The sequence below is a fragment of the Triturus cristatus genome, chromosome 2_2 (assembly GCF_964204655.1).
Source record: "Triturus cristatus chromosome 2_2, aTriCri1.1, whole genome shotgun sequence".
Lineage (NCBI taxonomy): Eukaryota > Metazoa > Chordata > Amphibia > Caudata > Salamandridae > Triturus > Triturus cristatus.
Window position 1 is genome coordinate 1,170,598,945 of NC_140582.1, and position 26,628 is coordinate 1,170,625,572.

The 26,628-nt window shown below is 52.2% G+C and overlaps 1 protein-coding gene across 4 annotated transcripts in view; it reads left to right on the forward strand.

Annotated features, from left to right (window-relative positions):
• ZNF638 (zinc finger protein 638) overlaps nucleotides 1-26,628 on the forward strand; it is a 994,232-nt gene that overhangs the window by 931,140 nt on the left and 36,464 nt on the right. For all 4 annotated transcript variants that reach the window (XM_085642741.1, XM_085642742.1, XM_085642740.1 and 1 more), the window contains one exon: nucleotides 3,361-3,479. In XM_085642741.1, coding sequence (XP_085498867.1) covers nucleotides 3,361-3,479 — 119 coding nt within the window. The remainder of the gene's footprint in view (nucleotides 1-3,360; nucleotides 3,480-26,628) is intronic.

The following is a 26,628-nucleotide window of genomic DNA, read 5'->3' on the forward strand; positions in this document are numbered from 1 at the left end:
TTCAGTTCTCCAACCGTACTTCCAGCGGTGGGGTCATCCAGAGATAGACCTATTCGCCACAAAAGAAAACGCTAAATGCCAAAGCTTTGCCGCCGGGTTCCCACACCCACAGTCGCAAGGCAATGCGATATGGATGAACTGGTCCGGCAGATTTGCGTACGCTTTCCCCCAGCACCATTAATACCGCTGGTGGCGCGCAAACTAAGGCAACACTCACTAACCCTGATCCTAGTTGCTCCAACGTGGGCACGCCAGCCGTGGTACACCACCTTTCTGGAAATTTCCGTGGTGCCTGATCAACGACTGCGGATAAAACCAGCGTTTTGAACGCAGAACCATGGCGAAATTCAACACCCAGATCCCCAGCAGCTGAACCTGGCGATCTGGCTCCTGAGGTCTTAGAATTTGGCTACCTAAACTTACCACCTGACTGTATGACTATCATCAAAGAAGCCAGGAGACCCACTACTAGAGCCTGCTATGCGGCCAAATGGAAAAGGTTTGTCATTTACTGCAACAACAATAACATTAACCCACTGGACGCATCTATTCAAAACATCATATGCTACCTCTTACACCTATACCGCTGTAATCTGGCGTACAACTCAATACGCATCCATCTGACCGCGATAGCAGCCTTCCTTCAAAACAGGCAGCACCTCTCCTTATTCAAGGTACCTGCCATCAAAGCTTTCTTGGAGGGACTCAAACGAGTAATTCCCCCAAAACACCCACCAGCACCAGTGTGGAACCTCAACCTGGTCCTCACTAGACTGATGGGTCCGCCCTTTGAACCTCTCCATTCGTGTGAGATTCAATTCCTCACCTGGAAAGTGGCTTTCCTGGTGGCCATCACTTCCTTAAGGAGAGTTAGTGAACTCCAGACACTAACCATTCAGGAGCCATTCATTCAGGTCCACTCAAACAGGGTTGTCCTACGCACCAACCCCAAGTTCATGCCCAAAGTCATATCACAGTTCCACATTAATCAAACTATCGAACTGCCCGTTTTCTTCCAAAATCCGCAAAATGTCGCGGAAAGAATGCTCCATACACTAGATGTAAAGCGGGCTCTCATGTACTATATTGACAGGACAAAGGATTTTAGAAAAACTAAACAACTCTTCGTTGCCTTCTCTCCACAACACAAAGGCAACGCCATTTCCAAAGCAGGAATAGCCAGATGGATCGTTAAATGCATTCAGATTTGGTATCACAAAGCTAAACTTACATTAACGGTTCCCCCACGAGCCCACTCAACACGAAAGTTAGGGGCATCCATGGCTTTCCTAGGAAACATCCCTTTACACGAAATTTGTAGAGCAGCCACATGGTCCACTATACATACATTTACCAAACACTACTGCGTAGACGTACACTCAAAACAGCAAGCAGCTGTAGGACAGGCTGCTCTCAAAACTCTTTTCCAGACTGCTGCAGCTGGCACAGGTAGCCGCCGCTAGGGGAGGTACTGCTATATATTCTATGCACAGATATGAATTCAGCAGCCCACATGCCTCGAACTGATTATGCTACTTACCAGTATGCATCTGTTCTTGGCATGTAGGGCTGCTGACATTCATATCGCCCACCCTCCTCCCCGGCGCCTGTCGCGGCTGCAGCATTCAGTATTTTCTGTATAGCATGGTCATCACTTACTATATCTACTCCATCACTGCCACAATGGCGAAAAACAATCTAAGGATGGAGAGGATGCCCATGCGCACTGTAGTCCAGGGGAGAAGCCACCTATCTCGTGATACTTCGAAGACTCTTTCAGGACAACAATGTGCAATCATCCGGACCCAACACTAGGCGGCGATCTATGCACAGATATGAATGTCAGCAGCCCTACATGCCAAGAACAGATGCATACTGGTAAGTAGCATAATCAATAACTGGCACGTATTGCCGTCCTTAATACTGATCTCCAGTTTCTTCTACTTTTCAGAAATTAAGCCCCTGACAAAGGGCACAGTGCCCAAAATGCATTGGGCAGATGTAAAAATCAACATATTTAAAAGATGGAATCAATGTTATGAATGAATAACAAATGATATCTCATAAGAACATTTGATGAATTCAATAAACATTATTGAAAGTTCATCAAGAAAGGACTAATTGAATTACTATAGAACTATTGAGTGCTATTTGGAGACGCCCCTCACATTGTGAGGTCAGCTCTTGTGGATTGTACTGTTAAGGGTTGACACAGCTGAGGGGTCCGTATGTAACCCTGCACTTTCCAATGGGGTGACCAAATATTTTTAAAGTAAAAAGTTTTTTGTTTTTACTATCAGAACATGTGAAATTCATGTTCTGCCCATGAAATATGCTGCACCCTACCTTGAGGCTCGGTGGCTTGCATGTGTTTCGGGGGGACATTTTATTTTGCCATGGCTTTAAATTGTTAAATCTGGTTAGCAGTTCGAAGCTGCTCTTCCACTCTGCAGTGGCGGCCTAAGGGACTCATTTTACCTTTGTCACACCCAGTGTAAAACAGTCAGTGCTGTTATCCCAGAGGTGACTCACTAACACACAGGCCCTGGTAGGTTACCTTGAATACCACATACTAGGGACTTGCACGTAAGTTAGCCTATTTCAATTGGGTATAGCAATGTAACGGGTATGGTAAGCAGTTTACATTTTCATGGGGCACTACTGCCTAGATAATCTGGTTTGTCTGGAAGTGCATTTTGCCTAGTCTACCCTGCAGGATATCCTGATCTTACTCGTTCAGTTCCACTGCCTGAGATGGTACTGCTTTGGTATCTGTTCACAAGGTGAGGAATCTGCCAAGTTCAGACGAATAAGTTACTTTCCTTGGGGTAATGCTCTTTCTAGTGGATTCTCCACCTAACAGCAAATTCTTTGCCAACCCTCTCTCCCCTCAATTCTGGGAAACTGATTCTTGGGTCTATAAAAATAAGATTCCAATTTAGAGAGCTGCACACTGGCACAATCTTAATACTAAGGCTCTGCATCCTACTATGCGGACAGATATCAGAAAGAAACTGATGTCCGAGAGTGGAGGTGTCATCTATGTAAGGACTCAAAAGCCCATCCTGGTCAGGACAGATCAGACGCTGACACGCAATGGAATTGCTAAAGAAAAATGTCTCCGGATTCAGTGTGGTGCCTGGGGTTATGCGTATGGTAAGGAAACTACTGTTAGAGTATCCACCAGAAAGAGCATTACGGAAGGTAAGGAACTTGCTATTTTACACCTGCTTTTCACTAAATCGTGCATGTGTAATCTATCTACTTATAGATTTAGATTTCTGACCTGTTAAATTTTAGCTGGCATTATTATGAACTGCTATTGTTTAGTAAATTGATGTTTGACACTTTGTTTTCAAGGATTGGAGTTTCTTATCCCTAAAACTGGATACTTTTGTGAACTCTGTTCACTTTTCTACATGGATGACTCTTCCAAAGTAAAGCACTGCAAGACTCTGCGTCATTACAACTGTGTAGAGGTAAGATGCATTCATGTACTTATTACAGAGTTATTCATGTACTTACTACAGAGCCTCTAAGAATCAGGAAAGTATGGACTCTTGATCACTAAATTACACATTGATTCAACAATGAAGTGTTGTTGGTGTAAGGTGCTGGCTGTCTCAGCATTCCTATTAAATATATTTGTCCACCTCCTATTTCTACATATATTTTTTCAGAGGACTCTAACTACTTTTTATTGGCTAATTTGCCTGTTGCTTCTGCCAGTCAAGTTGTGTGCTATGTAAGGGTGTCATAAATGTGTTTGGAAGAGTTGCTACTAAGTCCGTGAACGCTGGCATTAGTGTATAGGCTTATGAGCTGCAGATTACACACTTTTGCATAGATCGCCATCTGGTGTTGGGCCCGGATGTTTGCAGTTTGTTTTTCCTCTTGGAAAGTCTTTGGAAGTCACACGGTCGGTGACTCCTCCCTTGGTTCGTATTGCGCATGGGCTTCGGCTCCATCCTCAGATTGTTTTTTTCCGCCATCGGGCTCGGATGTAATACTTCGCGCGGAAGTTCCGAACATTCCAGTTTGACGATCGAAGCGGAATCCTCGCTCTCCGCGGTATTGTTTAGATACTGATCTCCTCAATCACCTTCTTCGACGCACCTTCGATTCCAGTAATCGACGGCGGCCTTCGGGCCTATCCAGGCTCCGGTCCCGGCTGATGGAAAGAACTCCATTCAAGAAGTGCCCTCGATGTGGGTCCAAATTCCCCCACACCGATCTTCATGAGGTGTGCACCCTCTGCCTTCCCCTGAACACGAGGCTCGAGACTGTCCCGCCTGCAAGTCTTTAAGATCCAAAAAGACTATTCGAGATCGAAGGGCCAGACGAAAAAATGGCGCACTCCTCGACCTCCGTTCCAGCCGACATCTTCGGGGAAGACGCCGAAACTCCAGGACACCAGCACACCGAAGAGGACCTAGTCAGTGCTTCCGAAGCAGACGACTCTGATGTGGAGGACATTACCCCGGCGCAGAGGGTCGTGAGTAAAATACCCCCACCCACACCCGTGCCAACACCCAAAAAGGCTTCGATCACGCCTTCGGGCCTAGGCAAGGCCAAAGACACTGCTTCGAACACCCCACCTTCGGGCCCTGGTGACGAAGCCAAGTAAGCCTTCCGGCGGGTTGGGCTCGAGCCAGCCTGTCAGCGGTGCCGAAAAACACCCTTCGGCACCGAAGAAAAGATCGGCCTCTACCTCGACACCGAGCTCCACACCAAAGCCCTCGGTGTCCAAACCCAGCCTCTCGGTGCCGACCAAACATCATAAGGCACTCTGCACCGACACTCCCGCGCCGAAGCCTGTCTCGGCACCGAACAAAAAAATCAGAGGTTCCCAAAAAGCACGGCACAGACAAGCCTAAGAAGCCGTCGGCCCCGAAAACGTCGGCGCCGACCGAACAACCAGGGTCGCAATAACTTTTTAAACCGGATCCTTTGCAAAAAGAGAGCCAGGGCGATCGCCATCGCCAACTGTTGTCCCGGCTGGCCCTCTTCCGCTTATCCCCGTCACCGATGTGAACTCTGATAAGTTTGGTAAGATGATGGACTCTATGTTGAGCATCTTAGACGATTTCAAATCACGTTTAGGGAATACAGCGCAGACACCCACCGCACCCACCGTAGTGGCGGAGGCGGCCAGGGGGTGTTAACACTTCACCTGTAGTACAGGTGTGGGGTGGAGCTGCTGGGCAGACGGGGGTGCAAGAGGGACTGGGCGCAACAGCCATCGCGACAACAGCGGTGCCACAACAGGGTCCCACGGCGCTAGCGACCTTAGAGCGCGACAATAGGGAAGTCCGGCGGTAAATAATGCAGCCACAAGTACAACGGCCACTGCCTCGTTGCTGCCCCCGGCAGTCCCGCCCCCCTCCATCCCCACTCCAGCGGACAAGGTTGCTCCATTATCCACAAAACCCTCTGATGTACCGACCACCGCAGCGCCGTCAGTGACAGACAGGGGGAGCTCTGAGGCATTAGTACCACTAGTCACAGTCGCACCGCTTAAGTCAGGGCGTTGCTCCCTTTCCTGGGAAGTACCGCAGGTGGCTAAAGAGGGGATATGGAGGAGGGAGTTTGTGGACATTTTCACCCTTCTGATGCACGGAGTGGAGGGTCAGGATACGAGGAGAATGGGGGGGGGAAGGAAGAAGATAAAAAGGGGAAGTTTCAGGCTTGGCCAGAGAAAACGATAAAGACCTGGGGTGATGCTTTTGCGATTTTGGCAGCAGTGGTAGCGGAGAAATTCCCTGAGCAGGCGCCTGCCATGTGGCTGTATTCGCGGGTCATACACGAGGAAGCTGGACCCAGGATACCCAGGGATGTTTTAGCGTAGTCCCCTGGAAGAACGACGGCGCCCCGTTAGCCGACAGGCGGTTGTGGGTCTGAGCAACCGGGGGCTGCCATGTATGCTCCGCCCACCCCTCACGGGGGGGGCGTGTGAAGCAAGTGGACTGGGGGTCCACGGATGGGAGGGGTGGCCCCTCCCAATATTTGGTATACACCATATGGCGTTGCCATGGTGACTTTAGGCATATCAGACGGGCAGGGGGCCCCCCCCCTAAAAGGGCGGCCGCCTTAGTGCCACAGGAAGGCACAGGGGTGAGCGGTCTAGTCCCTGGGTCCGCCAGGGGAGACCCCAGCAGATGGCTACTTCCGTTGGGGGAGGGGAGGGGACAGGGGTATTTATACGGTCTCCGCCCCTTCCTCGCCCTCTTGTCTCTCTCGTTCGCCTTGCCCGCCCCTCCGCTTACCCAGCGTCCGGAGGTACAAAGGGGGGGGTTTAGGTTTTCTAACATGTTACTTTGTGTTGCAGGAGGAGTTACAGGGCGATCCAGGGTCTGCACATTCCAAGGGGTACATCATGCAGCAGCACCGCGGGGTGCTAAGCCAGGATACCCAGGGATGTTTTAGCGTTGGCCCCTGGAAGAACGACGGCGCCCCGTTAGCCGACAGGCGGTTGTGGGTCTGAGCAACCGGGGGCTGCCATGTATGCTCCGCCCACCACTCACGGGGGGGGGGGGCGTGTGAAGCAAGTGGATTGGGGGTCCACGGATGGGAGGGGTGGCCCCTCCCAATATTTGGTATACACCATTTGGCGTTGCCATGGTGACTTTAGGCTTATCAGACGGGCATGCGGCTGTGTGCAAAGGCTGTGTGTGTAAGGGTACAGGGCCTCTAAGGGTGGCACAAGGAGTGCTGCAGCATTAAGAGGCCTTCCTTGGTCACAAAGCCCTGGGTACTTAGGGTACCATTTACCAGGGGCTGACATGTGGCCAGGGTTTGCCAATTTGGTTTGTTTTAGGGAAGGAACATAGGCCCTGGGCACCTGATTGGCAGGAGTCCAGGGCATACTCAGTCAAAGTACATTCAGCAATTCAGCAAAAAGTGGGGGCATACCATGCAAGAAAGATGGCACTTTCTCACACCGAGGTATTGCTTTATGTGGGATGGTGTTAGCTGGTACTTTTGGTGGTTCACCGTGAAGCCTAGTTGATGAAGTAGTTGGATTGTAGTGGCGGTGTGGTGTACACATTGGTTGTAGGACGCGGATTTTATCAGCCAGTCGTCCAGATACGGGAAGACGTGAATGTGCTGTCTTCTGAGATGTGCCGCCACTACCGCTAGCGTTACAACAAACAATTGATGGACGGAATGCAGACATTCTCCCCCAGTCAAGAGATCTGGGTTAAATCCATCGTTCTTTTGCCCACTACGCCACCCCAGTTTAGACATGGCCATATGCAAATCAGTCTTGACCCTGTGCCTCATGGGAACAGTCCAGCCCGAACTGCCAAGCCTGGTCTTCCCTGGACCGGAATCAAGCATCCTAGGACTGGTTTCTGGCTATCAGCCGTCATCAGCCAGGATAGCTTGACTCCAGTGGCGTAGTGAGCACGGGTCCCACGTCTGGGAATACCCATCCCACTTAGGGCGAAAAGCGTTACAACAAACAATTGATGGACGGAATGCTGACAATGCAGACATTCTCCCCCAGTCAAGAGATCTGGGTTAAATCCATCGTTCTTTTGCCCACTACGCCACCCCAGTTTAGACATGGCCATATGCAAATCAGTCTTGACCCTGTGCCTCATGGGAACAGTCCAGCCCGAACTGCCAAGCCTGGTCTTCCCTGGACCGGAATCAAGCATCCTAGGACTGGTTTCTGGCTATCAGCCGTCATCAGCCAGGATAGCTTGACTCCAGTGGCGTAGTGAGCACGGGTCCCACGTCTGGGAATACCCATCCCACTTAGGGCGAAAAGCGTTACAACAAACAATTGATGGACGGAATGCTGACAATGCAGACATTCTCCCCCAGTCAAGAGATCTGGGTTAAATCCATCGTTCTTTTGCCCACTACGCCACCCCAGTTTAGACATGGCCATATGCAAATCAGTCTTGACCCTGTGCCTCATGGGAACAGTCCAGCCCGAACTGCCAAGCCAGGTCTTCCCTGGACCGGAATCAAGCATCCTAGGACCGGTTTCTGGCTATCAGCCAGGATAGCTTGACTCCAGTGGCACTTGGTGAATTCCTGTGGTGCTGTTGTGACCCAGAATGGGAGCACTTTGAACTGGTAGTGTTGCCCGTCCACTACGAATCTGAGGTACTTTCTGTGGGCATGGTGTACCGGAATGGGGAAGTATGCGTCTTTCAAGTCCAGTGTGGTGAGAAAGTCGTTCTGGGAGAGGAGCGGAAGTACCTGCTGAAGTGTTACCATGTGAAAATGGTCCGAATGTATGTATGTGTTTAGAGGCCGGAGATCTAAGGTAGGTCGTAGTCTCGTCTCTTTTTGGTATCAGAAAATATAGGGAGTAGACCCCTACATTTTGCTGATCGTAGGGGACCTGTTCTATTGCGTGTTTTTGTAGGAGGGAGATTACCTCCTGTTTTAGTTACGTGGAATGTTCTTGTGACATCGGGCGTTGCCTGGGTGGAATGTTTAGGGGGGGGGGGGGGTAGATGTGAGTTCTAGGCAGTACCCTGAACGAATAATTTGGGTCACCCACTTGTCTGATGTGATGGACTCCCAGACGTGAAGGAAATTTTGTAGTCTGCCCCTGACCGGAGTGGGATGGTCTGGGGGGGAGCAGGGGAAAGTCATTGGGTAGGCGGTGCGGCAGAGCGGGCGGTATTTGTTTTGCCTCTGCCTTTATTGTTATTGCCTCTATAGCCGCCTCTTTGATAACCTTTTGTGAAGGTAGACTGAGGAGGGGATTTGTAGGACGTGGACGCGCTGTCTGAGGAGTAGCCTCTGCCTGTGCCCCGAAAGGAAAAGCGGCGAAAGGAGCGCCTAGGAGGGTGTGACTGTAGGGCTCCCATAGATTTCGTCGTTTCTGTATTTTTTTTCATCTTCTCTAGGGCCTCATCTATCTTTGGACCGAATAAATGTTCCTGATCGAATGGATGGTTTAATATGGAGGCTTGTACCTCAGGTTTAAAGCCTGAAACTCTCAGCCAAGCGTGTCGACTGAGTAGGACACTGGTGTTAATGGCCCTGGAGGCTGTGTCTGCTGCGTCTAAGGCACAGCGTATAGAGGTATTAGTTATAGTTTTGCCCTCTTGGATCAATTCATTAGCCCTATTCTTATATTTTTCAGGGAGATGGTGCATGATGGTTTCTAGTTCATCATAATGCGCTCTGTCGTATCTGGCCAATAGCGCTTGAGTGTTGGCGATATGCCATATATGAGCTGCCTGTGACGCAGTGCGTTTTCCTGATGCGTCCAGGAGCTTTGATTCCTTGTCAGGTGGTGGTGCTTCGCCTGACGCCTGGGAATTTGATCTTTCGTGCGGTGGATACCACTAGGGAATCCAGTGGCGCTGGCCCTTTGATGTAGGCAGGATCTGTAGGGGCAGCTTTATACTTTTTTTTTCTATGCGTGGGTTTAGGACCCTAGCCCTGACTGGGTCTTTAAAAACCTCTGGCGCATGTTTTATTACCCCTTTGAGCATAGGTAGTATAGCAGTAGACCTATGCGCAGTATCAAAGGTGTCTAGGAGGAAATCTTCCTCTACTGGGTCAGTGTGTAGCTCTACCCCGTGATAATGTGCCGCCCTCTGAAGTAGGTGGTGAAAACCTAGTGAGTCTTCTGGTGGAGATGGCCTGGATGGATAGAGGTCATCTTGTGGGACATCTGGAATGTCTGGATTATTATAATCATCCCAGGGGTCTGGGGATCCTGTAGGGGTGGGGTCTTGTGGCACATCTGCTGGGTCGTAGTATGGGTCCCCCTGATACTGGGTATACTGGATTATACTGGATTACAAAAGTAACGAGAACATACTGTACCTGTAACCTGAATTTGCTTCCATAGGGAATCATTGAATGTTTTTTCTGAAATATTTTCTAAGTGTCAACTTTTAAAATAGCTAAATATTAGTTAAAAATCATAACAGTACTTAAGTCGACTTTAATCACTTGATTCTGAGAACTGACCCACGACTGAATCTAGGATCCAGTCCTGGAATTCCAAAAGTAATCTAAAAAGTAATCTGTTGAAAATAACTTGAATTTACCATTGAGCTCAATGTATTGTTGTGTTTAGAAATAGAGTTGCCTACTGCAACCACTTGTAACTGTTTACTAAAGTCTATTGCATATTGCAAAAGTATTTATATGAAACATCTCCTGTTGAGAAAGTATATTTAAAATCCAAGTGTTGGTTCTAAAATAAAACAAGCATATATTTTTTATAAATAAACCATTGGCCTAGAGTTCAGTTATTGAGTGTGTGAAACCGTTTGCTGACTGTGTACAGCAAATGCTTTACACTGTCCTCTGATACTGCCTTACTGCTCGACCAAGCTACCACTAGAGAGTAAGGTTATATCTAACTTTAACCTCTGTCAAACCCTGGGGGACTGTGGACTCTGTACACCCTGTACCTATTAAGGAACAGTATATACAGAGCCACTTTCTCGCACTCTGTGCCACAATAGACACCTCAAAAGCCATAGCCTACCCCAATCCGGCCAGGATTGCAAGCATTCAGGCTTTGCGTCAAAAATTCATACTTCAACACTCCCTCCCAGCAAGAGTGTTTCTGCAACTGATAGGGATGATGGCCTCTTGCATTTTCATAGTGCCTCATGCAAGACTCCAGATGCGTCCACTCCAAGAGTGCTTAGCGCACCATTGGAACCAGGCCTAGGGGCAACTGACAGATCTGAAAGAAACACGTTAGTTAGATTCCTCACCTTAGAATATCCCCAGGCGTCAGACTGGATCCGGAAGATTTTTCGTCAGCAATACCCCTTGCGCGTCGCTAGGCGTCGTCTGCGGCTCCGCGTCCGTCGTCGGCGTCGTGCGCCGGGATGACGTCGTCGGAGTACTTGGACGCCGCCCTCGCGCGCTGACGTCAGTTCTTCTTTTTTCCGCGCCAGTAAGCGCAGATCCGGGAGAGCTACCCCTTTTAGTCTTTTTTGACTAAATCTTTTTTGATCATTTTTGATCCTTGTCTGTCGACATCTGGTGCCGGTAGGATGCCTGGGTTCAAGGCTTGTGAGGATTGTCATCGACTGATGTCGGTGACCGATCACCACCGCCGGTGCCTCTACTGCTTAGGCCCCGACCACGACGCGGAGTCGTGCAACGACTGTCAGGCCCTGACTTCGAAGGCTAGGCGGGAGCGGTCCCGCAAGCTTCTCGAGCTTCGCCACTCGGCTCCGCGTCGTGCGCGATCCCGGTCCAGGAGGAGGTCCAAGGATCGCTCGCGGAGCCCTAGCCGACGCCATCGCTCGTCCGGCTCCAAGTCGTCGGGTAAGTCCAAACGCTCCAAGAAGTCCAAGAGGCGACATCGCTCTTCGGACTCCCCTCGCCGGTCGCGCGACTCGGCCGAGGGTCAGGGTGGTTCCACCCCCGCGGCTCCGGCGGAGCCGCAGGTGCCGCGTCCGCCCCCATACCTTCCGGTCCCTGGGGCTGACGCGGCGCCGGCGGAGATCAGTGCCTTCCTCTCGGCCATGAGGAGCCTGGCCCCGCCGTCGACGCCCGCTGGCGCGCCTTAGGGCCCCGCGGACTCGACTGGGCGACCTCGCGTGCCGGCGGCTCCGGCCCCGGCGCCGTCGACGACTCCGGTCTCGACGCCGCAGGTCCCCGCGGGGCCCTTGCCTGGGCCCCAGTCGACGCCGGTTGACCTAGTCACTCCTCCACCGGCGCCGACGCCTGAACCACCACCGACGCCGACACCGGTGACGCCGACACCCCGGTTTAGCCCTCATCCGGACCCGACGCCGGCACGGCGTCCGCCGACGCCGCATCCGACGCCGCTTGAGTCCTACCATCTCTACAGTCCGGTTCCGATCATTCCTCCTGTTTATCAGGAATCGGAAGGAGGGGGCGACTGGGAGGGGTTCGAGGACCCTCTGGCTGTTCAGTCACAGCTTTCTCAGGACTGGGCAGATGAACTGGGGGAGGCCAGTGGGCTGGACACCTCGCCAGACACTGGATTCACTTCTCCTCCGACCGTGGCTTCGGAGGAGGGTGCAGCGTTTTCTGTGGTGCTGCGCAAGGCGGCTGAGGCCCTTGGGCTCGAGTTGCCTGCCGTGGCTGTGAGGACTAACATCCTCACTGAGGTGCTTCAAACCTCAGCAAGCTCCACTGAGCCTCTGCTGCCGTTCAACGAGGCCCTCACTGACGTTCTGCAGGGCACCTGGTCCAAGCCCTCCACAGTTCCTCCTGTGGACAGGAACGTTGCCAGGCGCCACCGCCCTGCTCCGGGCGACCCCAGTTTCCTGTCCCAACACCCCACCCCCGAGAGTCTGGTTATCCAGGCCTCTACTTCCCAATCCTCCTTCCCGACCGCTCCGCCGGATCGGGATTCCAAGAGACTCGAGCAGTTCGGCAAGAAACTGTTTTCGTCCCTTAGTTTGGGCCTGCGGTCCTTAAATACCGCCTGTCTCTTGGACCGTTATTCCCACTCCCTGTGGGATACGGTGGAGGACGTGCTGCCCCTGTGTCCGGAGGAGGTCCGGACGCGTCTTACCCAGGCTTTGGCCGATGGGAGGGATGCAGCACGGCACGCCATACGATGTGGGCTTGACACCACGGACTCGCTGGGTCGGGCGATTTCCACCACGGTGGCGCTCCACCGCCACGCCTGGATGCGGTCCACGTCATTTTCCGGGGATGTCCAGACAACCCTCATGGACATGCCCTTTGATGGCACTCGCCTGTTTGGTGAGAAGGCGGACAGTGCGCTGAACCGCTTTAAGGACTCCCGGGCTACGGCCAAGTCCTTGGGCCTCGCGGCTCCGCGGGCGCACACCTCCGCTTTTCGCCCCTTTCGTGGCCAAGGAAGGGGCGCCTCCTCCCGTCCGCAAAGCCACCAGCCGCAGAACCAACCTGCGCGCGGTCGCGGACGTGGCTTCCGCCGTGGCGGAAATGGAGGCCGACGTGGTCAGCCCACATCCACCCCGGCAGCATCCGCCTCAAAGCCTTCCTAGTCCGAGCTTTCAGGCCCATACCACGCCAGTGGGCGGCAGAGTTCGCCATCACCTGCTCCACTGGCGGTCCATAACATCGGACAGGTGGGTGCTGCAAATCGTCCGAAGGGGCTACTCCCTCCCCTTCGAGACGACCCCTCCAGCCATGCCACCGCAGCACCACCGTATCTCGGGGGATCATTTGGATCTTCTCCGCGAGGAAGTTTCGGCTCTCTTGGCCAAGGGGGCCGTCGAGCGCGTTCCGAGTCCAGAAGTAGGTCGTGGTTGTTATTCCCACTACTTTCTGGTTCCCAAGAAGGGCAAGGGGGGCCTACGCCCTATCTTGGACCTCCGGAACGTCAATGCCTTCCTCCGCAAGGAAAGGTTCAAGATGCTAACGTTGGCTCAGGTTTTAGCTGCCCTAGACCCTGGAGACTGGATGGTAGCGTTGGACTTGCAGGACGCTTATTTCCACATCCCCGTCCTGCCGGCCCACCGGCGTTACCTGCGGTTCACGGTGGGCCAAGAGCACTTTCAGTTTACCGTGCTCCCCTTCGGCCTCACCAGTGCCCCTCGGGTGTTCACGAAAGTGATGGCGGTGGTCGCAGCTCATCTGCGCAGATCAGGGGTTCCAGTCTTCCCCTATCTCGACGACTGGTTGTTGAAGGCGGGCTCGCCCCAGGCAGTCGTCTCCCACCTCCAGACTACGGCGGATCTCCTGCATTTGCTGGGGTTTTCCATCAACGTGCCGAAGTCACACCTGAGTCCCTCTCAGGAGCTCCTCTTCATCGGAGCGGTTCTCGATTCGGCGCGGTTCCGGGTCCATCCACCGGAACAGCGGGTCCGGGATATACGGGCCCTGATTCCCATCTTTCGGCCTCTATCCCGGGTTTCGGTCAGGCTAGTGTTGCGGCTTCTGGGGCTGATGGCCTCCTGCATCCTACTAGTGCATCACGCCAGGCGGCGCATGCGGGCTCTGCAGTGGGACCTGAAGTTTCAGTGGGCCCAGCATCACGGCAACCTGTCCGACCATGTCTTGATCTCGGAGGGCACTGCACAACAGTTGCAGTGGTGGCTCACGGACCGCGAGTGGGTCAAGGGCAAGAGCCTCTCCCTTCCCCAACCAGAGCATGTCGTAGTGACGGATGCGTCCCTCCTGGGATGGGGTGGCCATATGGGAGAGGCGGAGATCAGAGGCCTCTGGTCTCCGGCGGAGTCTCGTCTCCACATCAACCTGTTGGAGTTGAGAGCGATCCGGCTTGCACTGAAAGCCTTCCTTCCCTCTGTCAGGGGAAGTGTCGTGCAGGTGTTCACGGACAACACCACCGCCATGTGGTACTGCAACAAACAGGGCGGGGTGGGGTCGTGGACCCTTTGTCAGGAGGCTCTGCGCCTCTGGACATGGCTGGAACACCAGGGCGTCACCCTGGTGGTTCAACATCTGGCGGGCTCTCTGAACGCCAGAGCAGACTAACTCAGCCGCCGGTGCATGATGGATCACGAATGGCGTCTGAACTCCGAAGTGGCGCAAGGCCTCTTTCAGCAGTGGGGAGAGCCTTGGTTAGATCTATTCGCCACCGAAGAGAACGCGCAATGTCAGCAGTTCTGCGCGTTGGAATTTCCAAGGCGGCACTCGCTCGGCGACGCTTTTCGTCACGAGTGGAGTTGCGGTCTGTTGTACGCCTTTCCGCCTATACCACTTCTGCCCAGAGTGCTGAAGAAGATCAGGCACGACCGGGCCCAAGTCATCTTGGTGGCTCCGGATTGGGCACGAAGATACTGGTATCCCGAGCTACTCAGTCTGTTGACCGATCCCCCGATACGTCTGCCCCTTCGGCAGGATCTTCTGTCGCAGCAGCAGGGGACGGTCCTCCACCCGAACCTGTCCAGCCTCCACCTCCATGCGTGGAGATTGAGCGGCGGCAGTTGATGCCATTTGACTTGCCTCCTGAAGTCTGTGATATCATTCTGGCAGCCAGGCGTCCCTCCACAAAGTCGGTATACGCCTGCCGGTGGAACAAATTTGTGGCATGGTGCACAGCAAAGGCTGTGGATCCCCTTTCCGCCCCTCTTTCTGAGGTTCTCCTCTTCCTTCTTTCTCTGGCCCGGCAGGGCTCTGCCCTGGGCACCCTGAAAGGTTATCTTGCTGCCATCTCCGCCTTCTTGCGGCTTCCTGATCAGCCTTCTCTTTTCAAGTCCCCTGTGGTTACACGCTTTCTCAAAGGCATTACACACACGTTCCCTCCTGTCCCTTTTGTGATGCCTCAGTGGGACTTGAATCTGGTTTTGACATTCCTGATGTGCGCTCCCTTCGAGCCGCTTCACAATTGTCCTCTTCGTCTTCTAACTCTAAAGACTGCTTTTCTGGTAGCCATCACCTCGGCTAGACGGGTGAGTGAGCTCCAGGCTTTATCTTCAAAGCCTCCTTTTCTGTCTGTTCATCCGGACAAGGTTGTCCTTCGGCCTCGTCCCTCCTTTCTTCCTAAAGTGGTGACTCCATTTCACCTTGGGCAGTCTGTCACCTTGCCCACCTTCTTTCCGCCTCCGCATCCTTCCAAAGAGGAAGAGAGGCTCCACCGTCTGGACCCAAAACGTGCGCTCTCCTTTTATCTGGACCGCACTAAACAGTTCCGGGTGGACGACCAGCTTTTTGTTGGGTACGTGGGCGCTAAGAAGGGGCAAGCTGTGCACAAACGAACCATCTCTCGGTGGGTCGTTTTGTGTATAAAAATCTGCTATTCCTTGGCTAAAAAGGACCCTCCTGTTGGGCTGCGCGCCCATTCTACTCGGGCCACGGCGGCTACTACTGCCTTGGGACGGGGAGTCCCTTTGCAGGACATCTGTCAGGCGGCGACGTGGGCTTCGCTACACACGTTTGCCAGGCATTATTGCCTTGACAGCCAAGTCCGGAGGGATGGCTTCTTTGGCCGTTCTGTCCTCCAGGACTTTCTGGTGTGATCTTGGTTCGCAGACCCACCACCGGGGATGGTATTGCTTGGGTATCTATTCTAAGGTGAGGAATCTAACGTGTTTCTTTCAGATGAACAAGTTACTTACCTTCGGTAACGATGTATCTGTAAGAAACATTAGTTAGTTAGATTCCTCACCGACCCTCCCATCCTCCCCGTTCTGCGAACTGACATCTAGGGTTAAGGCTATCCCTTTCAGGGCCCTAGATTTTATTTTTGGCACCAGTGTCGGTCTTTGCATGGCTCTGCGTTCCTGGCGCGGAAGGCTATGTACAAGAACTGACGTCAGCGCGCGAGGGCGGCGTCTAAGTACTCCGACGTCATCCCGGCGCACGACGCCGACGACGGACGCGGAGCCGCAGACGACGCCTAGCGACGCGCAAGGGGTATTGCTGACGAAAAATCTTCCGGATCCAGTCTGACGCCTGGGGATATTCTAAGGTGAGGAATCTAACTAATGTTTCTTACAGATACATCGTTACCGAAGGTAAGTAACTTGTTCATCTAGTGTTGGTAGACGGTCGCACCCATCGCTCTCTGGGTTGACTGTTCCTGGACCCGGTTCCACAAATAATACTATCAGACGCATCGCTCTCCGGCTGGGGAGCTCATCTACTACACTTCACAGTGCAGGGCACATGGACGCCGCAACAAAAGTTTTGCAGCGTGAATCTTTCTGGATTCACTATGCTGTGCATTATTCCGCGATCTTGTGGTTGGGTCCGGATTCGTAGATTCGTAGTCTTTGTTTTGGTTTTTTTTTTGTAGCCCAGGTGGGCGGGGACGACCCACCATTTGGTGCACCTCTCGTGACGTCGTCGTGCTTCCTGCGGAAGTCCCACCTTTGGGGCGCCATCTTCAGATTCTTTTTTCCGCCGTTGGGTCTGGATCGTCATCGGGAAGCTCCAGAATTAAAATCGAAGGAAGAAGGAAAAGCGAGTTTCGTCGATAACGAACTACGAAGACATCACAGGAAAGGAATATACTACATCAGGAGCGCGAAGAAGGAAGTTTTGCGCCTTTTTTCTTCGACGCCCTTGGAGAATGCGCACTCAGAGGCCCTGAGCGCAATGGACAAGACACCATTCAAGTTCTGCCCTAACTGCCACCACAAGTTCGCGCAGAAGGACCAGCATCCGGACTGCAACCTCTGCCTACCGGTCGACCACCAGAGCAAGGACTGCAACGCCTGCTCAGCCTTCGCGCCGAAGACGCTCCGGGTGAGAGAATGACAGAGAAGAGCCAACGCCAGCATGGATGGCAAGGGTAAGGCCCCGTCGCTCTACGATCTGGGCCTCTCCACAGACGATGAGGACAACGTCGCCGAGGGACCCGAAAACTTCACGGTCGTAGAGACCGACAAGAAAAATGAAGACTAGGTAAGAGAATCGTCGAACTCAAAACACCCGAAAATACCTCAAACCCGAGGGTGACTCGAGAAAATCTGAGTCAAAGTCCTCAAAGGGAGCCCTGGCGCCGAAAACTTCGACGACCTAGGGTGGAGCCATGGACAAGAGGCCGAGCGGATCCTTCGAAAAGGACTCCCTGGAGCCAAAAGACGCCGAAATGCAAGGACCGTCGAAGACAACCCATGAAACGGGGCGCTCGACGCAGAAGGACCGGTCGGCGTCGACGCATGTTCTGTCGAAGAGGCCCGCGGTCGACGCCGAAAGCATCTCCGAGATGGAGAAGAAGAAGAGGCGGCTCTAGGCCGAAATGGAGAACATCCTTCAAAGGAAGAAGGAGTTCGACGCCAAGATGAAGGAATTCAAAATTCCAACGGCTACACCGACGAACGTCATCGAAATCGAGGACGAATTCGACACCGAGGGGCTGCAGAGAGATCTCGACGAGGAAGACGAGACCTATTATGAAGACGAAGCCGAGGAAGAAGACCAGCAGTCGTTCTACAGCTCGGCGACATCGAATGGCAGGATCTCGACACCGAAAACCCTGAGGAGCCCGTAGATACGTACCCTTCGAGGACTTCGCCACCCGACGACATCAGGGTGTATAATATGGTGGTCAGGAGCGCAGCGACAGCCTTCGGCGTGAAACTGGACGAGGAGAGGCCGAAAGCCGATTTCCTCCTCGAGACCCTGCTCCCCATCCAGACGAGGAGCCAATTCCTTCCCATGCTACAAAGTGTGATGAATCAGGGGAGAGAGGCCTTCAAGGAACCAGCGACTTGCTGTTCGATCACACCCAGGACGGAGAAGAAATATAAGCACTCTTCTCTGGACCCCCCTTACATCAAGGGTAGTATCACTGCCGACTCCATCATAGCTTCCACGGCCAGGAGAAGGGCCAACGTGCCAGCAACTTCGGGGCCACCACCTGATAAAGAAAGCAGGAGGATAGACCTCACAGGAAGAAATGTCGAGAGGAACGCCGCAATGCACTGGCGCATGGCGAATTCCAATGCACTTCTCAATAGGCACCAGTACCAGCACTGGGATGAGATGGGGGAGCTAGTAAAGCACCTCCCCGAAGAATACCGCCAAAGAGCCTCCCACCTGGTGGATGAAGGTAAAAACATCGCCAACTCTTGTATAAAGATGGCGTTGGACGGGGCAGAGACTTCGGCAAGACTAATGGCCATAGGGGTCACCGAGAGAAGACATGCATGGCTAAATCTCGGGATTCAAACCGGAGGTGCAGAACAACATCCTTAGCACCCCCTTCAACGGAGAGACACTGTTCGGAGCAACAGTAGACGAGAAACTCACCCAGCTGAAAAAAGAAAACGAAACGGCGAGGTCCATGGGGGCCCTACAGCAAAGGGGATGAGGAGAGGCAACCCCTCTAGGAGACCCTACGGTTGGGGAGGAAGCCAGCAGGGAGCGTCGCACCAGACGTTCCTGCAGGGTCAGCAGGGTGATGGTCACGGACAACAAGGCCAACAGAAGCAAAACTGGCAGTACCAACCTCGGGGCCAGTCCTTTCGCGGGAGAGGGAACGGACGTGGCCAGAGGAGAAGAGGTGGTGACCAACCCTCATCAAAGTGACTCAGCACGCAGGAGGACGCCTACCCTCGACATGCCCCCAAGGGTGAGGCGCAGTACAGTAACATCAGGGGGGAGAGAAAGATCAAAAGCCTACGAGCATCCAACACCAGTAGGCGGAAGACTGAGGTTCTACCTTCAGGAGTGGCGGCGTATAACCACAGACAAGTGGATACTGAACGTCATGCAGTACGGATATGCGTGGATTTGGAGAAAAAACCTCCAAACAAAAGACCAAAGGGAAGGCAGAGATCGGCTCAAGAACTGGCCCTACTCAGAGAGGAAACCCTGAAGCTTCTAGAAAAAAGAGCCATAGAGGCTGTGCCGTTCAGAGAACGCAACAAGGGGGTCTACTCTAACTACTTCGTGGTCCCGAAAGTAGACGGAAACCTCAGACCCATCCTGGACCTGAGATACCTAAACAAGTTCATCAGAACGCAGAAGTTCAAAATGACTTAGCTGCAGGAGGTGCTGCCCCAAATAAGAGACGGGGACTTGATGGTCACCGTGGACCTCAAGGATGCCTACCTGCACATCCCAATAAACAGAAGGCACAAGGGCCTTCTAAGGTTCAACATCAACCAGGAACACTACCAGTTCACAACCCTGGCCTTCCGGCTAAAATCGGCACCAAGGGTTTTTACAAAATGCCTGTCGGCGGTCGCGGCCCACCTACAAAGGCAGAGGATTCATGTCTACCCCTACCTAGACGACTGGCTGGTCAAGTCAGACACACGCGAGAAGTGCGAGAGACACGCAAAACGCGTGACACACTCTGACGAACCTGGGGTTCTCGATACACTGGGGGAAGTCATCACTGGAACCAGAGCAGGTGAAGATTTTCCTGGGAGCAAAAATCAACACCCTGAACAGCACAGTAGTGCCCAGCGACAGGAGGACAGATGCCCTACTGAAGGAGACGCGTCTCTACCAGAAGGGGCGAGCTCTGACAGTGAGGTCAGTGAGCAAGATGATGGGGATGATGGCGTCGTGTATCCAGCTGGTGCCGAATGTACGCCTGCACATGAGACCATTCCAAGAATGGCTACAACAGCAATGGTCACAAGCAAACGGAAGTTGGGAGGATCTAGTGGTTGTTACGCACGCAGTGCAGGAGGGGATGACTTGGTGGAACAGAGACAACATGACAGCAGGGAGAAGCCTGACACCACCTAACCCAACAATGACCATTACCACGGACGCATCGCAAAAGGGATGGGGAGCGCACATGGGCAACCTCAGAGTGAGGGGTCTGTGGGCTCCAGCAGATGCGGTACGCCATATCAATTACCTCGAATTGAAAACCATCCTGCTAGCCCTGAAGGCATTCCAGAGGCACCTGTACAACCAGAGGGTGTTGGTTCAAACAGACAACACCACGGCAATGTTCTACATCAACAAGCAGGGGGGGACACAGTCGTCCCCTCCCTCCTCTCTGGCACAGGAGATTTGGAGATGGGCCATACCTCTCAGGATAGATCTACTGGCAATTCACCTTCCGGGAAAGGACAATGTGGAGGCAGACTGGCTAAGCAGGCAGACCTCGGCATCGCACGAGTGGGAGCTCAATGGCCAGGAAACGGAGAAGCTTTTCCAGAGATGGGGAACTCCCACAATAGACCTGTTTGCAACACGCCAAAATGCAAAATGCCAAAGCTTCGCGTCCAGGCAGCCAGATCAGCAATCCCAGGGAAATGCCCTATGGATAAGCTGGTCGAGGACATTTGCCTATGCCTTTCCACCGATACCCCTGTTGCACAGAGTTCTCGACAAGTGCAGAACCAGCAACATGACTCTAATCCTAGTGGCTCCGCAGTGGGCAAGACCGACATGGTTCTCACAAATTCAAGAAATGGCACAGGGCAATCCCCACAGGTTCGAGAGAAGAAGGGATCTGCTCTCCATGCAAAACGGAGAGGTCCTGCATCCGGAGCCGGAGAGCCTCAACCTGGCGGCATGGCTCCTGAAGACCTAGATTTTGCGCACCTTAAATTGCCTCCTAGCACTATGCGGGTGCTACGGGAGGCAAGGAAACCAACTACGAAAATGCTACAGCGCTAAATGGCAGAGATTTACGGTGTGGTGCAGGAAGAAGGGCCTGCAAAACAGAATGACAAGAGACTCAACAGTACTGAGGTACCTCACACACCTTCTAAAGAGAGTAACCTCTGCTCGAGCTCCCTAAGGGTACACCTAGCGGCGATCGCAGCCTACACCAGAGGTGTGAAGGGTGGAAGTTTCTTCACTTCGCAGGTGGTGAAGAGATTCATGGAAGGAGCCAAAAGAATGGCCCCTCCGAAAAGGTTGCCGCCGCCGGCATGGAATCTAAACGTGGTTCTGACGGAACTCATGAAGGCACCGTTTGAACCCATTCACAAGGCCACACTGCAAATGTTGACGATGAAAACGGCCTTTCTAGTGGCCATAACCTCACTACGCAGGGTGAGCGAGCTTCAAGCACTAACTACAGGAACCCTACATTCAGATTCACAAGGACAGGGTAGTCCTGAGGACAGACCCACACTTCATGCCCAAGGTGGTGTCGGCGTTCCACATGAATCGGAGTATTCAGATACCAAGTTTCATCCAAAACCCGACTTCAAACGCAGAAAAGGCTCTGCACACCCTCGACGCTAGAAGAGCGGTGATGCACTACATTGAGAGAACCAAGGAACTCAGGAAGTCGAAGCAGCTGTTTGTGTCCTTTGCTACTAGCTTCATGGGTAGACCAGTGACTAAGGGCACCATCGCTAGATGGATTGCCCTCACTATTCAATTCTGCCACAAACAGGCTGGACAGGAGCTAGCGGAGGGGCCTCCGGCTCACTCCACAAGGAAGAAGGGGGCCACCGTTGCCTTCCTGGCGAACACGCCCAACCAGGACATATGTCTGGCGGCAACTTGGGCATCTGTGCACACGTTCACGAAACACTACTGCGTGGACATTCAGATGAACAAGGAAGCACAGGTTGGACAGAAGGCGCTTCAACACATTTTCAACGACCAACGCTCATCTACCACCCAGCCACCACAAAATTAGGGAAAACCCGCTACAAAGTGTATGCACAGCATAGTGAATCCAGAAAGATTCACGCTGCAAAACGAATAGTTTCTTACCTGTCGGTGTAGTTTTGCAGCTTGAAGATCTTTCTGGATTCACTAGCGAACCCACCCACCTCCGCCAGGAAGATGAGGCTGGAGGAAAAGGGGGTGAAGTGGAAAACATCAGGAGAAATAATAACGTACAGAAGGACTATTCAATCGCCTAGGGTTTAAAAAAAAAAAAAAGAAGGGGGAAAAAAGAACCCGAAGATGGCGCCCCAAAGGTGGGACTTCCGCAGGAAGCACAACGACGTCACGAGAGGTGCACCAAATGGTGGGTCGTCGCCGCCCACCTGGGCTACAAAAAAAAAAGAAAGACTACGATTCCTGACCCAACCACAAGATCGCGGAATAATGCACAGCATAGTGAATCCAGAAAGATCTTCAAGCTGCAAAACTACACCGACAGGTAAGAAACTATTCGTTATCAGAGAAGCTAGACGTCCTACCACTAGAGCCTGCTACGCTGCCAAGTGGAAAAGATTTGTTGTTTATTGCCATAACACAATCGACCCTCTAGACGCATCCATACAGCACATCATATGCTACTTACTACACCTACAAAGATGTAACCTAGCATATACATCCATTCAGCTACACCTCGCAGCAATTGCCGCTTACCTACAAAACAGACAGCACCTATCACTTTTCAGAGTGCCTGCCATTAAAGCCTTCATGGAAGGCCTAAAACGAATAATTCCCCCCAGAGTGCCACCCTCACCTGTGTGGAACTTAAATATAGTGCTCACAAGGCTAATGGGACCGCCTTTAGAACCCTTGCATAAATGTGAACTGCAATTCCTCACATGGAAAACAGCTTTCCTTGTAGCCATCACCTCCCTTAGAAGGGTCAGTGAAATACAAGCAGTTAATATACAAGAACCTTTTCTCCAAATGCACCCGAACAAGGTTGTCCTACGTACCAACTCAAAATTCCTACCCAAAGTCATCTCACCCGTTCATCTAAACCAATCAGTAGAATTACCGTTTTTTTTTCTCGCAACCTCAAACTGTTGCAGAAAGGGCCTTGCTTTACTATATCCAGAGAACACAACCTTTCAGTAAGATAAAGCAATTGTTTGTCTCCTTCTCTCCACCTCATAAAGGCAACCCCATCTCTAAATCAGGGATAGCTAGGTGGATTGTAAAATGCATACAGATTTGCTACCACAAAGCAAAACGCACGCTATCTGTTCCCCGTAAAGCCCACTCTACAAGAAAGATAGGGGCTTCTATGGCTTTTCTAGGGAACATCCCATTAGATGATATTTGCAAAGCAGCTACATGGTCAACACCGCACACTTTCACTAAACATTACTGTGTAGATGTGCAAACCAAGCAGCAAGCTAGTGTGGGCCAGGCTGTACTAAAAACACTATTTCAAACCACTGCAACAGATACCGGTGGTCGCCGCTAAGGTTGGGAACTGCGATATAGTCTATGCAAAAGTGTGTAATCTGCAGCTCGTATGCCTCGAACGGAATATGCTACTTACCAGCATGCATCTGTTCTTGGCATGTAGAGGTGCAGATCTACACACGCCCACTCGCCTCCCCGGCTACCTGTATCTGTTCCAGTCTATCTTATTTAGATACAACACACATGGGTTTCTTCACTGTTATCACTACGCTCCATCTTTCCCTGTTGGCGAAAAACAATCGGAGGATGGAGCCGAAGCCCATGCGCAATACGAACCAAGGGAGGAGTCACCGACCTTGTGACTTCCAAAGACTTTCCAAGAGGAAAAACAAACTGCAAACATCCGGGCCCAACACCAGATGGCGATCTATGCAAAAGTGTGTAGATCTGCAGCTCTACATGCCAAGAACAGATGCATACTGGTAAGTAGCATATTCCTTTCCTCCATAGGATAACATTGCCTGGTTTTCACCAGAAATTCTTTTAAGTGTCGATTTTGCAAACTTACAAGTATTTGTTAAAAATCGCCTGTATAATAAAAACACATTCTTTCAACTGTTAACAGGAGATGCCCCAGTGCTGGATCCAGGATCCAACACTGAGTTAGAAAAAGAAAAGTAACCATAACCCCACTTACCTGCTAAGTGAATTTCCTCCCAAAGGATAACATTGGTGATTCTATGTAAAAAAGTTTCAAAGTGTCAAGTTTTAAAATACAATAATATTCCTTCAAAATCATAACTGTAACCAAAACGTTTTTACTCAACTGTTTACAGGAGATGTCCCAGGACTGAATCTAGGATCCACTCCTGTGGTAAGAAAAGTAATCCAAAAAGTAATCAATTGCATTTAACTAGAAATTCCCATTGAGCTCAATGTTATATTGTGTTGCCTATTGCATTCAAAAGTCTATTGCCTATTGAAAGTATTTAACTGAAGCATCTCATTCTGAGAAAGTATATTTTGATACCTATTGGTTCTAAAATAAGACAACCATATATTTATATACAAACCATTGGCCTAGAGTTCAGCTCTGGAGTGTGAGACCATTTGCTGACTGTGTGTACAACAAATGCTTTACACTGTCCTCTGATACTGCCTTACTGCTCGACCAAGCTACCACTTTAGAGAGTATGGTTATATCTAACTTTAGCCTCTGCCAAACCTCTGAGGACTCTGTGCACACTATACCTATTTGGGAACAGTATATAGAGAGCCACTTTCTTACATGCATTGCTAAACCGGCATGCATATCAGCATTGGGAAGAGGATGGGGAACTACTGAAACGCCTACCGGAACAGTTCCAAAAGAGCTACCCACTTAGTGGAAGGGGGTAAAAACATTGCGAATCCCTGCTTAAAATCAGCTCTTGATGTAGCAGAAACATCGAGCAGACCTATGATTGGCATCACAGAAAGAAGGCATGCTTGGCTGAGAATCTCGGGTTGCAACCCAGAAGAGTGGATGTAGCCTTGGGCAAGAACGGTCGACCTCGAAGTTGGGGAACCGGGTTAGAGTCTGGGCAACACACTCAACATCCTATGATTCTGGGCAAATCACTTAATCTTCCTGTGCTTAATAAAAATGAATGTGTTCTTCTGTAACGAAACTGGTGCTACGTAAAGCGCTCTGACACCCGATGTCTCGGGTCTAGTTTGTGCTATAAAAAAACACTTAATAAAAAATAATAATAATAATTAAAATAAAGTCCACAACAAAATAATTAACTCACCTTTCAATGGAGAACAACTGTTTGGGAGCGTTGGTGATAATGTAGTAAATCATTTGAAAAAAGACGAGACCGCAAGGTCTATGGGCGCTCTACAATTCAGAGGCATGGGTAGGGGCAGCCCGTCAAGAAGACCAACGGGTAGAGGTAGTCACCAACCTACTACCCGACACCAAGCATACCAGCAAACATACCAGGGAGCAAGCCATGGTCAACAGCAGTACCAACAGAACTGGCAGTACCAGCAGTGAAGACAGTCCGTTCATGGGCGCCCCCGGGGAAGAGGCTAGCCACAAAGAGGCGGTCCACATACCACAACCAAGTTACTGCATTCCAAAAGTGGCACACTTAACGAAAACGTCATCTGAAAGAAACACGTTAGTTAGATTCCTCAACTTAGAATATCCCCAGGCGTCAGACTGGATCCGGAAAGATTTTTGTAGCAATACCCCTTGCGCGTCGCTAGGCGTTGTCTGAGGCTCCGCGTGCGTCGTGCGCCGGAATGACGTCGTCGGAGTACCTAGACACCGCCCTCGCGCGCTGACGTCAGTTCTTTTTTCCGCGTCAGTAAGTGCCGATCCGGGAAGAGCTTACCCCTAGTCATTTTTTGACTACCTTTTTGGTCTATCGACTCGACTCTGGTGCCGGTAGGATGCCTGGTTTTAAGGCCTGTGACGCATGTCATCGCCTGATGTCGGTGACGGATCACCATCGCCGGTGCCTTTACTGCCTGGGGGCCGACCACGACGTGGAGTCGTGCCCCGACTGTCAGGCCTTGACATCGAAAGCTAGGCGGGAGCGGTCCCGTAAGGTTCTCGAGCTTCGGCACTCGGCTCCGCGCCGCTCTCGGTCTGCACAGGAGGAGGTCCAAGGACCGATCGCGGAGCCACAGCCATCGTCATCGCTCGTCGGGGTCTTCGGGTAAGTCGAAGCACTCCAAGAAGTCCAAGAGACGACATCGCTCTTCGGACTCTCCTCGCCGGTCGCGCGACTCGGCCGAGGGTCAGGTTGGTCTCACCCCCGCGTCCGTCCCCATACTCGCCGGTCCCTGGGACTGACGCGACTCCGGCGGAGGTCAGTGCCTTCCTCTCGGCCATGAGGGGCCTGGCTCTGCCGTCGATGCCTGCCGGTGCGTCTTCGGGCCCCGCGGGCTCGACAGGGCAGCCTCGCGTGCCGGCGGCACAGTAGACGGCTCCGGCGCCGAAGCCGTAGGTCCCTGAGGGATCCAGGCCTGGATCTCGGTCGGCGCAGGTCGACCTCATGACGCCTCCTCTGCCTGTGCCGACACCGGTTCCACCTCCGACGCTGTCCCCGGGCGGCGACGTTCCCCAGTTTAGCGCCGGTCTGGGCCCGACGCCAGCACGGCGCCACCCGGCGCTGACTGGTGAACCCTTCATCTACTGCTCGGCTCCGATCGTTCCTCCTGTTTATCGGGAATCGGATGACCAGGGCGACTGGGAGGGGT